Source organism: Periplaneta americana, chromosome 3 (assembly GCF_040183065.1).
Source record: "Periplaneta americana isolate PAMFEO1 chromosome 3, P.americana_PAMFEO1_priV1, whole genome shotgun sequence".
Classification (NCBI taxonomy): domain Eukaryota; kingdom Metazoa; phylum Arthropoda; class Insecta; order Blattodea; family Blattidae; genus Periplaneta; species Periplaneta americana.
The window spans coordinates 33,784,159-33,801,672 of NC_091119.1; the positions used below are offsets into that span (position 1 = coordinate 33,784,159).

The 17,514-nt window shown below is 37.8% G+C and overlaps 1 protein-coding gene across 1 annotated transcript in view; it reads left to right on the forward strand.

The window, feature by feature from the left end:
• Positions 1 to 17,514, forward strand: part of LOC138695910 (uncharacterized) — a 58,711-nt gene that overhangs the window by 17,731 nt on the left and 23,466 nt on the right. The window contains exons 3-4 of the mRNA XM_069820269.1: positions 5,420 to 6,975; positions 13,614 to 14,076. Coding sequence (XP_069676370.1) covers positions 5,420 to 6,975; positions 13,614 to 14,076 — 2,019 coding nt within the window. The remainder of the gene's footprint in view (positions 1 to 5,419; positions 6,976 to 13,613; positions 14,077 to 17,514) is intronic.

The following is a 17,514-nucleotide window of genomic DNA, read 5'->3' on the forward strand; positions in this document are numbered from 1 at the left end:
TCGATTTGTAATCATGATTTGAGATTGTTTACATCTGATAGACGGCGGATTTAAAAAAAAAAAAAGAATATGAATTTAACAAAACGATAAATAACTGGAAGCCGAAAATTTTGTGACATATTGAAATGGCAAGTAAATTAATTAGTTATCTATGTTTATAACAACAATTTCTTTGGTTTATTGAGCTGTTTTGTAATAATTTAATTGAACATAAAAACTGGTGCCAATATGCCTTCAATGCATTCAAAGGTTCATCCAGAAAGACTTATCAAAACTGCGCATCGTCACGTGACCAGCCACCTAGCGATTACTCATCGATGTTTTCTGTCGAATGCGACCATTGTTATAACTGCATAAGACTCCTGTTTTACTAGAATAATCTCCTTCTAGAATTGTTGCGAATTGCATAAAGATTATATGTGTCATCTTCATGACACCGATTTCTTTTATCAGAACTCGTCCATTTTTAAACTCCAGATACACTGCAATCTGTTGGCTTATAGTGCCCGTTCTCATATTGCCTACTTTTTGTCGTGCTTACTGTCGGAGAGCTCTCGCCGCTCCTTTCCTTTGCTGACAGTATCTTTCTTTAGGCCTACCATGAGAAGCGGTGGGGTGTTTATAAGGGAAATGGGAGTATCTCGAGAAAACCTCATTCTGTAAACAGTTCCATTAGGTCTTCTGAAAATTTTATCTGAATTTTCAGCGTGGGAATCTATTCGGGTAATGATTTTCTTCAAAAAATTTTCGAGAGCAGATCCTGCGTTATCAGCTGTTGTAATGACGATCAAAGCGCCTGAATATTTATGGTTAGACTGCTTGTCTTACTGAAATGTCAGAGAAGTTGCCGCTCCTAAACGGCGTGTTATGGTAGTCTGCTTTAAGTAATCAGAAGTTAAGGGACTTCATAAAATAATAATTTATTTTTTTTACTTAGTTATTTTACGACGCTATATCAACTACGATGTTATTTAGCGTCGATGGAATTAGTGACAGCGATATTATATTTGGGAGGATGAGGTAGAGGATTCCCCATAAATTACTTTACATTTGCTTTACGGTTGGAAAAAACCTAGGAAAAAACCCAAGTAATCATCCCAAGCGAGAATCGAACCCGCGCCCGAACGTAACTCCGGATCGGCAGCCAAGCGCCTTAGCCGTCTGAGCTACGCCGGTGGCCACCTCATATTGATGGTATATAAGAATTTATCAGTAATTTCTAGGAAATTAAAATTGCTAGTTCGTAATTATTTACCCTCCAGTTTTTAGGCGTCAAGAATATTGACTTCAACAAAATGTATAAGACAAACTTAATAACATTCGAAAAAATAATGTTCAGAAAACTCATAATGGTCCCCTTTCTTTTACTGTGAAATAAAAATATAAATGATCGTGAAGTTGTCACTTTTTCATTATTATGTTCCTGTGTTTCACAGTAACATTTAGCTCATTAGTTTCTCATTAGAGAAACTATTTTGATGTTGCAAACCATCGATTTAGAGCTTTTCGCAATGCCGTTTGTCTGTTCGTCTACATATAATTTAGCGATTTATTCTAAAGTCTTGATCGGGTTTTCTTCATATTTAGCTCATTAGTTTCTCATTAGAGAAGTTATTTTGACGTTGCAAACCGTCGATTTAGAGCTTTTCGCAATGCCGTTTGTCTGTTCGCCTACATATAGCGATTAATTCTAAAGTTTTGTTTTAATTTTCTTCATATTTATTTTAATGTCTGCAGTTTCTCGAAGACTGATGTATATGAAATAAATTACTTTAGTAGAAAATTAATGCGTTTTTGAAATCAAAAACACACAATAGCATTCACGTTTACGAATCCTCAGACGGGTTTTCTTGATTTTTGTAATAGCAGTAATATTTATCTCATGTGTTATAGAAGATTCCAGGAATGAAATTCAATTTGTAGGTTAATTGTATACATTGTTGAAATAGTCTGCTTCCAAATAATTTGTCAGCATATCAATAACAACCTCATAAAATTACTTACAAAAACACTCCCAAAAATAATATACACTTATGAAAAAAAAATAATAAAAAATTATTGGATTAACAATATTTTCACTGTTACAATTACACATATATAAACACTAAATATAAACATTTACATAGAGATAAAAAAATTTACAGCAGAAAAAGTTCGTCCAAAGGGCTGGACTCTGGAAGAGTACCCAAAACGCTCATTGCATTTCCGCGTTGAATAGCAATACTTAAGCGTTGACGCAAATAAGTAGTGCAACGGCGATCACCAGTAATGGAGATCAAAATTTGGCCGATTTGAGATACCAAAACTTTAGCGTCATGACTCCAAGGACCGAAGGTCTCCACAGCAAATGGGACAAAGATATAATTGTCTAAAAGATGAGCATATTTATTGACTTTCTTCTTCACGGCTAATTCAGCAGCAGATGCTGCGTGTCTGGAGGTATTCGGCAAGTGAGATGGAGCTAGAGTGTCAACGCAAGTGGAGTCCCAAATTAAAGATTTTCCTCTAGACCATGGAATTATGGTAAGACCGTCGGGTCGTTTACCATCTGCGCAACTAATACCTGGTGGTTCCAAAAGAGACGGGATGCCACACGAAGTCAGAGATCTTTTAATGATATCATTGAGTGATGTATGTCTGGGAATGCGACCCTTGCTCCTCGCACAGCTGAGTGCATGATAACCGTAAATATCAGCAATTCCCCCGCAAATACATTGGTGTGGCTGACACATTAGCTCATTAGTTTCTCATTAGAGAAATTATTTTGACGTTGCAAACCGTCGATTTAGAGCTTTTCGCAATGTCATTTGTCTGTTCGTCTACATATAGCGATTTATTCTAAACTCTTGTTCGGAGTTTCTTCATATTTATGTAGCGTCTACAATTCCTCTGAGAATTATGCACATGAAATAAATTATTTTAGTAGAAAATTAACGTATTTTTTAAATAAAAAACACACAATGGCATTCAAGTTCACGAATTTTCAGACGATTTTCTTGATTTTTGTATGAAGTAAAATAAAGCGACAAATGAGACAAATCACTAAGTTTCTAAAGAAAAACGTCTTGCTAAGAGAAATGTATTACAATGTGTATGATTATTTTTACTTTTCGTTGCCAATTCAATGTTTCAATGTCGGAGGCTATTAAACAGCATTGAGGTATAGCGGGGAATAGGGCATAGCGGTGTCATTATCAATCCTTTTTAAACAAACTTGTTACGCGTGTTACCATTAAAGAAAAGTCCAAATAATTTAGATTTAAAGGAAGGAATCTCAATACACCATTAATGTGTTTCAATACTTATACAGAGTGGGCGAAAAGTCGCTTTCCCCAAACACTCCCTTACATATTTTATATTTATATTCAATTTACATTTGATTAGACATTCCTTCACAGGTATTGTAAAATGGAGACCCTGTTTCTCGATACATAATTTACAACGTTTAGGCACTGATTTACTGATGACAGAACATAACTGACGAATTTAATCGATTTTTACGAATGACTGTTCAATCATCTGTCGCAATTGATGCACATCCTGCGGTTTCTGAGCAAAAAACAACATTTTTCAGGATACCCCACAACGAAAAATCACATGGTGTCAGGTCGCATGATCTGGGTGGGCATTCTGTTGTGCCATGACGGCCAATCCATTCATGTAATTGCTGATTCAAGAAGTCCCTCACTCCTACACCAAAATGAGGTGGTGCTCCATCCTGTTGTCATATCAACTACATATCGTCAAAAACGAGGACTATTTTCAATTTAAGGAATAAGCACCTGTTCTAACAACTGAAGATATTGATTGCTGATAACCTTTCTCCAAAAAAGAATGTTTCTATGTTACCAGCTATTCGTTTATTCAAGTTATGACATCCGTATATATGTGTATAAGTATGAAACCTAAGAACGAATAATGGGGAAAGCGACTTTTAACCCATCTTGTATAAAAGAAATTAGCTGGGGGATTGACTAAATAAACTGCCTACTGAAGGATTCACTAGAAGGAATGGTGAACGGGAAATAAGTTCGGGAAAAAAAGTTATCAGATGATAGACGATATTAAGATATATGGATCATATGCAAATATGAAGAGATAGGCGGAAAAGAGGGAAGATTGGAGACGTTTGCAGGTTTGCGAGTCAAACATAGCAATCATTCTTACAGCCAGCTTGTGTAGTCGTGGATATTATTGCTGAGGTTTAGTCTTGTAAAACTCAACCTGACTAGTAGTATTATTCAAACGGTCTTTAGCCCTAGACCACATTGAAGATCAATAAGTTCAAGCTGTAAATCGTATGACATTGTTTCACCTGGTATTGAAGGAATTTATTGTGATAACTTTAAACTTCTTTCCAATTAAGACAAGATCTTGGAACCTAGAATTAAATTCATTTTGAGTTTCAATTAATGACGAAAATTGTACGTTTACGACTGAAATCCTGTAATTTATTCAACATATCAACAATGAACTGGCCTTTTCGAGAGATATTTAAATTGTTGAAGATTAATAAATTCTAACATGCCCTACCTCATGTAATAATGCAACTTTCAACTCCTGAACCTTTTTTACTGCGAACTTCACCAACAAAACCATCGTATCTCTATGTGTGGACTAGTATTATATTTTCCTCTTTCTTTCAAACTTTTGTGGCAGATAAGTATTGACTCCAGCTGCTGTGAAAAAATAAGCATTTCCAAATGCCATATTGAAAGAATTTTCCTGATGATCACTTTTCCGTCTTTTAGACTCCTCCATTGTGTAGCCGTAGATTGACAAAGTGAAATAGCTACTGATAATACACACTACACCAGATAGCTGCGTGGACTATCCTCTACCTATAGCAGGCCTACGTCATTCCGACGTACCTTTCCGGCGAGCTGTTAGACGGCTCTCCCGCTCCGAAAGAGCGGCCGCGCTTAATGAGCGCCGTTTATGCAGGCCTGATCTAAAAATATTATATAATGTCTGAAAAAAGAAACATTTCATTCATACATATTTTTTTCGCACTGTATGTTGCATACCACCAGAATTTTGTATTTTTGAAACATATCCATTAAATATGTACTCGTAATTGAAACTGAAATTATTAATTAATTTGGATCGCCTTTTTACGTCCCTTTTTCCAGTCTTTAGGTCCTTTTTAGGATATCTTTAGGTCTTTTTAAAGGTATTTTTAGGAAATTTATAGGTCTTCAACTTCCGAGCTCAATATATAAATATTCTCTAGCAATAACTAGGGCAGACAGCACCTTATACTTCTCTTGGATATATTGTAATCGGTTACTAATTGTCCATTGTGTACCCCAATAAAAATGCAGATGGAGAAAGAAGAAAATAGAGTGAATTTTTTGTTTCTCAAGAGACTTATTTTTACCTTAATAATCCTACAGATTATTCCTTCCTCTTGTTTCAGAACTGAACTGCACTGAACCCATCGATCTGAATCGGTTCCCAACTCCTCGTTACACATTGCAGACGCAAGCAGAATTGGAACTACATCTACGCATCAACTCAGCAGAGGTCAGAGACCTCTGGAATCGACCCTCGATCTCAGACTTCCAAACTCGAGATTTACATCAACGAACAGCAGTCCACAAGCCCTACGCTGCCACAACACAGAACTCCCATCGTCCACCGCCACCGACACTCAATGCTGATGTCCCAGAGTTCTATCCCAAAACGAACATCGAAATCACATCTTCCTTAAGTGATAATAGCGAGAGTGGTCGAAAATTTTTCCCTTCTGCCCGCGATTTAAGCCATCAAAGTGAACTCTTTCCATATGCACAAATTAATGATTCCATCAGCTCTTCCATTGACAGAAACAGCGAGTTAGAAAGACTTTGTTATTCAACTGCCAGTATTTCTGTCGCGTCAACTGGCATCGCAACATTTACAACTACAATGACGACAGAAATTCAACAATCAAGTTCTCAGTTGCATCCTTTACGTCAGTACGCCCCTCCTAGTTCGTCAATATTATGCAAACCACCACAACGATGGTTTAACATTGGTTTACAACAACAGCAAAGACAACAGCAACAAACAGCCAGTCATGAGACAATTAGACATGACTCTGTACCTAGGAGCATCCCTGTATATCAACGTCCTCCTGAATTTTATACCCAATACCAAGATTCGTTGTTTAGTTGTAACGGAACGGGAAGCAGAAGAAGACAAGGAGGTGGTGGAGTAGATTTCTCTAATCTCATTCTGTTAACTCGTGGAAGTAAAAACCTTCAACGGATGCAAAGTAGTGGTAAACAAGTACATGTTAAAGAAGGACAATGCCAGCATTCTTCCTCTTCAGTGTCTGACTTGTTAGGCAGAGATCTCTTCTCTGATTTGCCAATGAGAACTGTGACGCACCAATCTCGGGAGGTTCAAAATTCAGTGTCACATCAAGAGGAGGGGCGTCGAACAGAGGAAATTTGTGTGAGTAGTGATGTCAACATAACAGAAAATTCGGCGCTCCCGTGGTTACAAGCAAATTATCCATGTCGTGGTGAAGAACTTCAGGACGTTAGTAAACTGATAGAAGAATTTGTTAGTATAGAAATAGAACTTAAGCAACGAATTGTAAATGTAAATTCGGAAACCGAAACTACACAAGAGACAGAGAAGACGTTCATAGAGAGGGAACAATTTCCGCCCATCTCTCCGATAAGTACTTCAACTCCTGTAGATCTCTCGAGTCAAGATATAGAGAGACCTTTGGCGTCCTTGATTTCACCCAGCTCGTCAGATAGTGGCCAGTCTAGTACAGGCGTCAGAAAACGACTATACCGCGATGTACTGACAAACTCAACTTCGCCCGTGACGCCTACTGTCTCGGACAGCGGTCTGGAACGAAGATACGAGGAGCTGGAGAGACAAGCTTTGGAGCAGTATCGTCCTTCCGACGAAAATTTGGGTCAGCGATTTCAGCAACAGCGGACGTCAGAGGAAAGCATTTCGCAGAGATATCAGGTATTAGAGGATGCCTCTTGCTTAGACCAGATGATATCGTTTAATTGTCCACACCAGTGGAGTAACGGTTAGCGCGTCTAACCGCAAAACCAGGTGCCCCGGGTTCGATTCCCGGTCGGGACAAGTTACCTGGTTGAGGTTTTTTCCGGGGTTTTCCTCAACCCAATATGAGCAAATGCTGAGTAACTTTCGGTGTTGGACCCCGGACTCATTTCAGCGGCATTATCACCTTCATCTCATTCAGACGCTAAATAACTTTAGATGTTGATAAAACGTAGTAAAATAACATACTAAAAATCGTCGTTTAATTCTATACAAATTAGATTATTATTCACTTGGACTTAACCCACCTGCTACCAAGAGGGACAATAGGATTATTCCACTGATGAGTCCACACCTGTGGAGTAACGGTCAGCGCGTCTGGCCGCGAAACCAGGTGGCCCGGGTTCGAATCCCGGTCAGGGCAAGTTACCTGGTTGAGGTTTTTTCCGGGGTTTTCCCTCAACCCAATACGAGCAAATGCTGGGTAACTTTCGGTGCTGGACCCCGGACTCATTTCACCGGCATTATCACCTTCATATCATTCAGACGCTAAATAACCTAGATGTTGATACAGCGTCGTAAAATAACCCAATACATAAATCCACTGATGATTTTTCAATATTATTTTCATTTTTCTTCATATTTATTTTTTAAATTCCATGTATTTGTCCGTTGTATATCTACTAACAATTTTGAATTAAGAATAACATAAATAATTAATCTATTTTAAGATGTAATTCACATTATTCGTGTGAGGTGATCTGATTATCCCCCCCCCCCTTGGTAGTCTGTGTCATGGAAATTTCAAGATATAAAATTCAATCTGTAGCTTAATTTTCTTCATTTTTTAGTTTGCCTGCTTTCAAATTACTTTATTTTTATCATGATTATTCATTTTTCTATATACACTTTTAACGCTTATACAGGGTGCTTCCTAAGTGGTGTTACAAAGTTTCAGGGATGATGTCGAAGGACACATGTATCAATTTGAGATAAGGAACCCTGGTCCGGAAATGACCGAGTTCGAATGTTACAAGCAAAAATAGTTGTGTGGAAATGAAATAATTTTATTCCTCTGTACACCTCTGTACATCTTACACATACTGTATTCATCTGACGTTGTGTACGTTGTCTACTTACAGTATTCCATTCAGTGCGCTGTCTGAGGGGTGGGGGCAGGAAACTACACTAAAGCAATGCAGATAGCTTAATGTGTAACGGACATGGTCGGTCCTGATATGCACGTCTGTAGACAGCAGTGTATGTGAAGAAGTTGCAGTGTCCAGTCGATCAGTCCTAGTGAAATGGAGGAGTACACGAGAGCGGAATAAGCAGACCTGATTTTTGAATACGGATAGCCAATGGGAACAGCAGATAAGCTCACAGATTGTATCGGGTCAAGTACCCACTTAGGGGAAACCCGGGCAAAGCGGATAAGCTAAGAATAAACAATGCCACAGGCTATATTTTGGTGCTCCCGAAATAAAAATTTCATGACTTTGGTTGTGACACATGTTGTCAACATATCTACAAAACAGCAATTCGTTTCCCGTACCTACGGACAGTGATATGATTTGAGAAAGAAAATACAGTAACCGGGCAAAGTGAATATCCCTATAATATTTTCACCTTTCTATTGAATTTCTATTCACTGATAATAAAAATAAATCAACACATAAACACGATGTTAATGAGTGTAATTGATGTATTGAATATTTCGTAAATCTCTGAAGATGCCAACATCACAGATGTGGTTGATTGTGAGTGAGCATTAACTGTTTCTTCAGCCGCTGAAGAAGCTGGCACCGCAGAATTTGTTAAATCTGAGCCAGCTGTCGTTTCGCTGATTTCTGTCTCAAGTGGGCGATCTGTAAGTTCATCTGGAGCAAACTCTTTATCAACAAACACATTATGGTTGTATGGCCAGATAGCAGAACCACTGATTGGAAGATTTTATTTCTTGAAGTGCTTTCTTCATATCTTCTTCCGACCATTTGGCTTGCTCCGTCTTCCTCTTGAAAAATTAAACCATCTGAAAACACATTACGACCTTCTTAAGTAAAAAATAAGATCAGTGTTGCTGATTTATAATTTAATTAGTGTGACCTAATGCCTCCACTATGTAAAATGATCTAATACGCTTTATTACAATAGACAAATATATACAAAAATACAACTGACACTTATATAATGGATAAGTTATCCACTTTGCCCTATTCACTTTGCCCGCAGACGCCACTTCGCTTTTCATTTAAGGTTATACAAACATAAACGTCAGTAACCTTCTTCGTAAGTACAGCATTTTAGAACTAATTCTATCGCCTATATATTACTATCACATAACAAAGAGTTTCTGCAGTACTGTATGTTGTACATATGTGTCTCTTACCTTGAAATATTTTAAGAAAACAGTCAATTATCTTCAAACACACGCTGACTTCTTCTCTTACTATAGCTGGAATGACGACAAGTCAGTTCCAGCAGCAAAATCTGGTAGGGATTCTTCCCCAACATAACAGAAAGCGCTACCTGTTGGCGTTTCTAAGAAATAGGCATTATTCTCTTTGCTCGGGTCTCCCCTAGGAGACATTCGGCCCATACCATCTTTCCACGACTGTTCCAAAGGTTAAGGGAAGGAGGGCACGTGGTGCCAAATTACAATTCCATTTCCACACAACTATTTTTGCTTATAACTTTCGACTCAGTCATTTCTGGACCATGGTTCTTTATCTCAAATTTATACATGTGCCCTTCGCCATTATCCCTGAAAGTTTGTAACATCACCTCGGAAACACTCTGTATATAGCTGATTAAATTTCCTACTTTGGACACTGAAGCACAAGACTTTGAAACTAGTCAAGAAAGGTAAACTCCAATATTAACACAGTAAAGAAATAGGAAATTTAATCAGCAACAATTTTTATATTGTTATTTATATTATGACTATTGTTCCCAATTTTTTATTTATCTGTGTTATGGTTTTTATGAATGTAATTTTGTTAGAAGTAATTATATTAGTGGAACCTTTTTTTCGAGATGCTATTTGTAGTAAGGTGGTGTTCGAATATTTGAATTTCAACAACTCAACACACTGATGCACAAGCGTGTTTGTTAATCGCCGTGCTAATCAGTATTGTTGATATAATATACAGGATGATTCACGAAGATTTATCGTCCCTTACGGAGCTTATTTCCGAAGACATTGTGAGCAAAAAATGTCATATAAACATTTGTCATAATCTCAATATTTTCAGAGTTATACTAATTTGAAATTGTTTGTTAAATACCATTATTATTGAGTTTTAAGGATAAAAGAATTTTACAGATAAAGAATGAACTATTCAGGAGTATCATTTCTTTAATTAGCTAATGTTCTGAAGCAAAAAATGTGTTGTGAATTGCATAGTTGATTCGCACAGATTTTTTTTTACTACAAAATTACATTTTCTTACGCATTTATCACAACAATTGTTACAAATCACGCCACTCTTGTAAATTCTTCAAGACTGTACATTAGGATGCATAATTAAACTATAAAGAATCGAGTTTCTAAAGTCGTATGATTTGTAACAATTTTGTGATCAGTGCGTAAAAATAATGTCATTTTAGTTAAAAATTTAAAAAGAAAATTTGTACAAAGCAACTGACAACACATTTTTAGTTTCAGAACACTAGCCAATTAAAGAAATGATGCTTCTGAATAGTTCATTCTCTATTTGTAATATTCTTTTACCTTAAAACTAAAGAACAAAGGTATTTTACAAACAACTTTAAATTAGTGTAACTTTGAAAATATTGAGATTAGGACAAATATTTATATGACATTTTTTGCTTAGAATGTCTTCGGAAATAAGCTCCGTAAGTGGCGGTAAATCCTCGTGAATCACCCTGTATAGTACCGGTCTGCCAATTCGCAGAAGACAAACATACTGTACACATCTGTTGTTTCTTGGTGGCAAACCATGTGTCGTTATGTATGTAGTTCAGTTACATTCGGAATAACTCGGAAACATTCCAACAGCCATGAATCAGCCGAATACAAAAATCTCAGTAACAAAATCGCCATTTCCGCGCAATATGTGACGCATAGCGATGATGGCGACTGTGATTATACGACTATATGTGACAATCGCAACTGCCATGAATCAGCCGAACACAAAATCACACTGTGACAAAATCGCCATTATTTTACTTCGATTTTTCCAGAGCTGTCACAGTTTGGAGCAGTGACGGCTAAACGTTGTCACATCCCACCACTAACTCTGTTCCTGAATGGAAGGGTTTCAATCGAAATTTTTCGGTCGTCTCTTGCTCTCGTTAAAATTCAACTCACTATCATCTTCGCCTGTTCCCCTATTGTCAGAAAAGATGCTATACGGTATTTGTAACAGACGGGAAAAAAAGACTGGGAATTTAAATAAATCTGAATTGATACATGAAACACCTGGACCCGAGTTAACTAACAAAATACAATATGTAGCCTACTTTCATTAACACTGTAGTGCATTTTATTTGATATTCAAGTTAGTATGAATCTTCTGACTATGAGTTGTTTGAAGCAATCATATACAGAGTGATTTATATAGAACTAACACATTTCTTTCTTTCTTTCTTTATTTCAAAACGAATGACGTTAGCCACAATTTGTTATAGGCTACCTCAAATGTAAAGTATCTTTGGGAGAGTATTAACCTCTATAGCAGATGTTGAAAATTTTGTATTTATTCGGCTGGAAATTCACTTAATGACCAATTTTTAACGTCAAATTAAGCAGGAGTTTTGAGTCCCTGTCACGGTTTATGCAGACGTTTATTCTTTATTCCTTATTGTTGGCAGCTGTTTTCGACATTTTGTTTTAGTCACTGAAAATGCAGTACACATTAAATCAACGTCTCTTCCTTGTGAAGCAATACTGGATTACGAATTCAATTACAGCTACTCAAAGGGCATACCAGAGAGAATTTGGTGTTCGTAATCCCTCCCTCCCCAAAGAAACACAATACTGGGACTGGTAAACAAATTGGAAACAACTGGATCTCTGGTGAGTAAAGAAGGCAAACATCGTTCATCTAGGCTGTTGTGGACGTCAGGGCACGACTGGAGCGGTCACCCCGTAAGTCATTAAGACGTTTTTCACAGGAGATCGGGTACATTTCCAACATTTGCTATTTCATTTTTTCATTTAGTGTTCTGCCCAAGGGCAGGTCTTTCACTGCAAAGCCATTTTTCTCCAATCTTTCCTATTTTCTGCCTTCCTCTTTGTCTCCTCATATGGTCCATATATCTTAATGTCGTCTATCATCTGATATCTTCTTCTGCTCCAAGCTCTTCTCCCGTTCACCATTCCTTCCAGTGGATCTTTCAGTATGCAGTTTCTTCTCAACCAGTGACACAACCAATTCCTTTTCCTCTTCCTGATCAGTTTCAGCATCACTTTTTCTTCAACACAACTTCATTTCTTATTCTATCTGCCCACTTCACACGTTCCATTCTTGTCCATATCCACATTTCAAATGTTTCTATTCGCTTCTCTTCATTTCGTCGTAACGTCCATGCCGAATGGGGGGATAGTTTACGTCCGGAATCTTTTACCGTGGAAAGACTCATCATGCCATGTTTGCAGTTTTTCTTGGTGGCTTCTCTTTGCTTTCCGCACTCCATTCTCTCTTTCGCATCTTAAAAAATTCCAGGGGACCCCAGCGTGGAGGTGAGGAGAGTGGATTTGACTAATTTGGCCCTCCGCACATATTTGCTATAGAAATTAGTAATCTCCAAAGAAACTCACATTAAATTTGAGGTATATCAAATTGTGGCTAGCATCATTCGTTTTGAAATAAATAAAGAAAGAAATGTGTCAGTTCTATATGTTGTTGTTGTTTTCTAATGCCAGGCGTTTGACAGTAAGGTTATTTCATCCTCTTGCACTCCAATATTTTTCAAAGATATTATCATGGCCAGCCACTGAAGCACAGATTTTGAGGTGTTCCGAATCCATTTCTTGGCTTGAGTTGCACAATGGGCAGTTAGGGGACTGATATATTCCAATTCTATGCAGGTGTTTGGCCAAACAATCATGGCCTGTTGCCAATCTAAATGCAGCTACAGACGATTTTCGTGGTAACTCGGGAATTAACTGTGGATTATGATGCAGAAAGTTCCATTTTTTTCCTTGAGATTGTGTTATCAAATTTTGTTTGTTGAAGGCTAAGTATGTAGATTTAATAAATCTCTTCACAGAGTAATATGTAGATTTAGTAACAGGTCTGTAAGTAGCAGTGCTGCCCTTCTTTGCTAAAGCATTCGCATTCTCGTTTCCCAGGATTCCACAGTGGGATGGTATCCATTGGAATACAATTCTTTTAGTCAGTTCTATATAAATCACTCTATAAAATCACAGTCGACATCAGTTGCCATCGTCGCGTTAGCCACATATTGGGCGGAGATGGCGATTTCTCGTAGCTGTGATTTTCGAAAGACAATCGCAGTCGGAATCAGCGACAAACCTGTCACAGGTCTTCAAATCACACACCACCACTAAACAGAATAGACTAGTTTCCAGACTGAAATAAAGCGTTGCAGCTTTGCGGTGTCCGCAGGAGCTGGAGCGCCAGGCTATGGAACAGTACCAGTCCAGCAGCAGCAGCAGCAGTTCTGGGAGTAACAACGGCTGCGTGGGGGACGCTACTGGCGCTGGTGTTCCTGGCAGAGTAGCGAATCCCAATCAGCCTGCCTGCTCAGGCCCAAAGCATTGTGTACCTGTCGAGGACTCTCTCTTGGGGGACGATCGAAAACTGTCTTTCCCTTCTGGGGGAGCGGGACCACCATGGACTCGAGGAGGAGCTGGAGGCAGTGGAGTTGGCAAGAGAGGAGTGGAGGCCCTCACCTGCAGCCAGTCCCAGCACGACCTTACGGGTGCGACACCCCTGTCGGCATGCTCTGCCCCTACCAGGAACAAGCCAGTATCGGCTTCCAAAAGCCTTACGGCCATAGGTTTGGCGTTGTCGCCAGCAACTACGAAACAAGAGGCTACATCTCTGAGGGCGGCTGGAGACAAGGGCGGTAAGTATTTGTAGTCATTCTGATATCGCATAAGGAAAGAAAAACTGGTCGGCTGAGAAACGTTTTCTTAGCGTCATGCTGTACAGCCGTACAGAAATGTTACATCATAGATCTCTGTATGAATGATTTCGTTAACAAACAAAATTACCGCTTTTGGAGTAATGAGAATCTATTGGGGAATCAAAGAACGACCACTTCATCCCCAAGAGGTTACCGTCTGGTGTGGATTTTGATACGGTGGAATCATTGGTTCATATTTTTTCCAAGATGAACGAGGAGAGGCTCTGACCAGCGAATAGGGATTATAAAGAATGGACACTGAGCGAATTTTCCTGTGTTTTGTTTCTCTGTGCGCCGGCGTTTAGATCCACTTTCAAGCGCTAGAGGTTAGTGTAATTGAGCATACGCTAAGATAATAATTGAGTATAGAGTTGAGAGACAGGATCCAAACATTGCCTACCTTATTGCATAATCCAGTAACGCTTTGCTTCAAATAAATTCAAGTTAACAGCTTTTCCTTATTTCTCAGTGACAAACTATACTTGTTTTTTTGAAAGATGGGACATGACAGGAGCGTTGCGATCGGAAAAACAACTGAATGTCACATAGCGTGGTAGGCCTGTTGCCATGGTAACAACGGTTGAGTTGCCAAACTTAACGTTTCCACATGGCGAGTGCTTAATAGCTCTCTTGGCGACATTTATTGTGCACACAATGTTAGCATTGGTATGTTTCGTGTTTATTCTCTGTCGGTTTTGTATTGTTTTCTTACCTTCGCGTCAATTGTCAATGAATGTGTTAACGTCAGCCATCTTAATGTCAATTGCTAGCTTCCATCAGCTGGCAACATGGTAGTTCATATTGGCAACATAGCACTGTAGTTCCAAGCTCGGCCGCTTAACTGTCATGTCCCATCTTTCAAAAATCAAGTATAGTTGTAATAATAATTTTTTATATTTCAGATATAATAAATTATATTATAAAATAATATTAATATTATAAATAATATTGTAAAATTATGTATCAAATTCGTTTAATATTTGTATAATAAGTATATGGTTTTACTTCTCATAAGAGTTTTGTTTTTACATTTTCACTGCTATCAAATCATTACATATTTTAATTGTTGTTGGGGTCAACGTCTCATCTCTCATTATAAACGAACTCTAGAGTCTAGACATTACAGTTAATGACGGATTTATTATTTTATGCATCCAGTTTATTTTATTCGAGTACATAATGTACCTAGATGTATTAATTATGTGTTATATTTCCGCTGTGTCGACTGCTAGCTAGTGTGATGTCAGCGCCAACTCTAGGGAGAAAGCAGAATCTCACGCTCTAGCTGGCTTGAAGGTCATTGAAATCAGTCCAGCTACATCAAAGGTATCGACGCGAAGTGTACATATTTAGTTACCTATACGCTGCTCTGACTGTCAATGGAGAAAGATGCCGGGCTATGATAAGGGATTATTTTTCGCCTCAATTGGATGGTATGGATCTCAGAAAGTCTGATTTCAGCAAGATGGCTTCACGTGTCATACTGCTTACGAAATGGTCGTCGTTTTGAGGGAAAATTTCAAGGGCTTCATCATTTCGCGTGGTGGTGATGTTAACTGGCCCCCGAGATCATGAGACATAATACCGCTGGATTAGTTCTTATGGCGTTATGATAAATCACGGGTTTATGCCAACAAGCCAGGAACAGTTAATGACCTAAGGAACAATATCACGTGCGTCATTCGTGAAATTGAGCCTGGCTTATGTTTGTCATTGAAAGTTGGAAGACCCGTATATGCGCAACCCAACGAAGCCGCGGCGGCCATTTAACTGACGTTCTCTTCTATACGTATTGACATCAGTCTATATGTGCTTCAAAATAATAATAATAATAATAATAATAATAATAATAATAATAATAATGATAATAATAATAAACCTCTTTCATTTATTACATTTTAAAAGTATGACACTCTTATTGGAAAAAGCTTAATAGGGCCTACGTATAGTATTTTCATTTGGGGCGTGACTGTTATAGTGGTAAGGAATTTCGTCAGTTACTAACTGAACGTATCAATCGCCATGGGTCAGATGGCACCATTTCGTTTTTGTGAAAACTGAAAGTGTCCGAATGTAAAACTGGACTATTAAAAAAACAAAACAATTCAATAATGGGCCTACTGTATGTACAAGACATTTATTATGAGTAGTGTATACTATATTCTTGTCTATGAGGATGAAGTGAATATGTTAGGAGAAAATCCATAAACGATTAGGGAAAATACGGGAATTTTACTTGATGCAAGTAAAGAGATAGGTTTGGAAGTAAATCCCGAAAAGACAAAGTATATGATTATGTCTCGTGACGAGAATAATGTACGAAATGGAAACATAAAAATTGGAAATTTATCCTTCGAAGGGGTGGAAAAATTCAAACACCTGGGAGCAACAGTAAAAAATATAAATGATACTCGGAAGGAAATTACAAACAGAATAAATATGGGAAATGCGTGTTGTTATTCGATTGAGAAGCTTTTATCATACAGTCTGCTGTCAAAAAATCTGAAAGTTAGAATTTATAAAACAGTTATATTACCAGTTGTTCTTTTTGAATGTGTAACTTGGACACCTACTTTGAGAAAGGAACATAGGTTGAGTATTTGAGAATAAGGTGCTTAGGAAAATATTTGGGGCTAAGAGGGATAAAGTTACAGTAGAATGGAGAAAGTTACACAACACAGAACTGCACGCATTGTATTCTTCACCTGACATAATTAGGAACATTAAATCCAGACGTTTGAGATGGGCAGGACATGTAGCACGTATGGGCGATTCCAGAAATGCATATAGAGTGTTAGTTGGGAGGCCGGAGGGAAAAAGACCTTAGGGGAGGCCGAGACGTAGATGAGAAGATAATATTAAAATGGATTTGAGAGAGGTGGAATGTGATGATAGAGACTGGATTAATCTTGCTCAGGATAGGGACCAATGGCGGGCTTATGTGAGGGCGGCAATGAACCTCCGGGTTCCATAAAAGCCAGTAAGTAAGTAAGTGTATACTATATTTTTACGTATCGATATACAAATAATTTTAGTCACCAGTATAGGCCCATTGATAAAAATACTTCATATACCTGATCATTAAAACTTTTGACATTTATTTTACTAGATAAGTTAAACGTTAGCACTTCACAATATGGGCGGCATGGTAGATGTAATCACTTTTCGTCATTTTTCTGATTTTCTCCATAAAATTGTCAACATTCCATTTGTGCTTTGTTCCGTGGCGTGTTTTAATATTTTGCTTTTTATTACAGTTTGATCCGTTTGAGTATGGATAATATTAATTGATTATTATAAACCTATTATAATAGTAGGAAAAATTTCTTGTTGGTTATATTATGATTAAAAGATGGGCGTTTCCATATATGACAATCA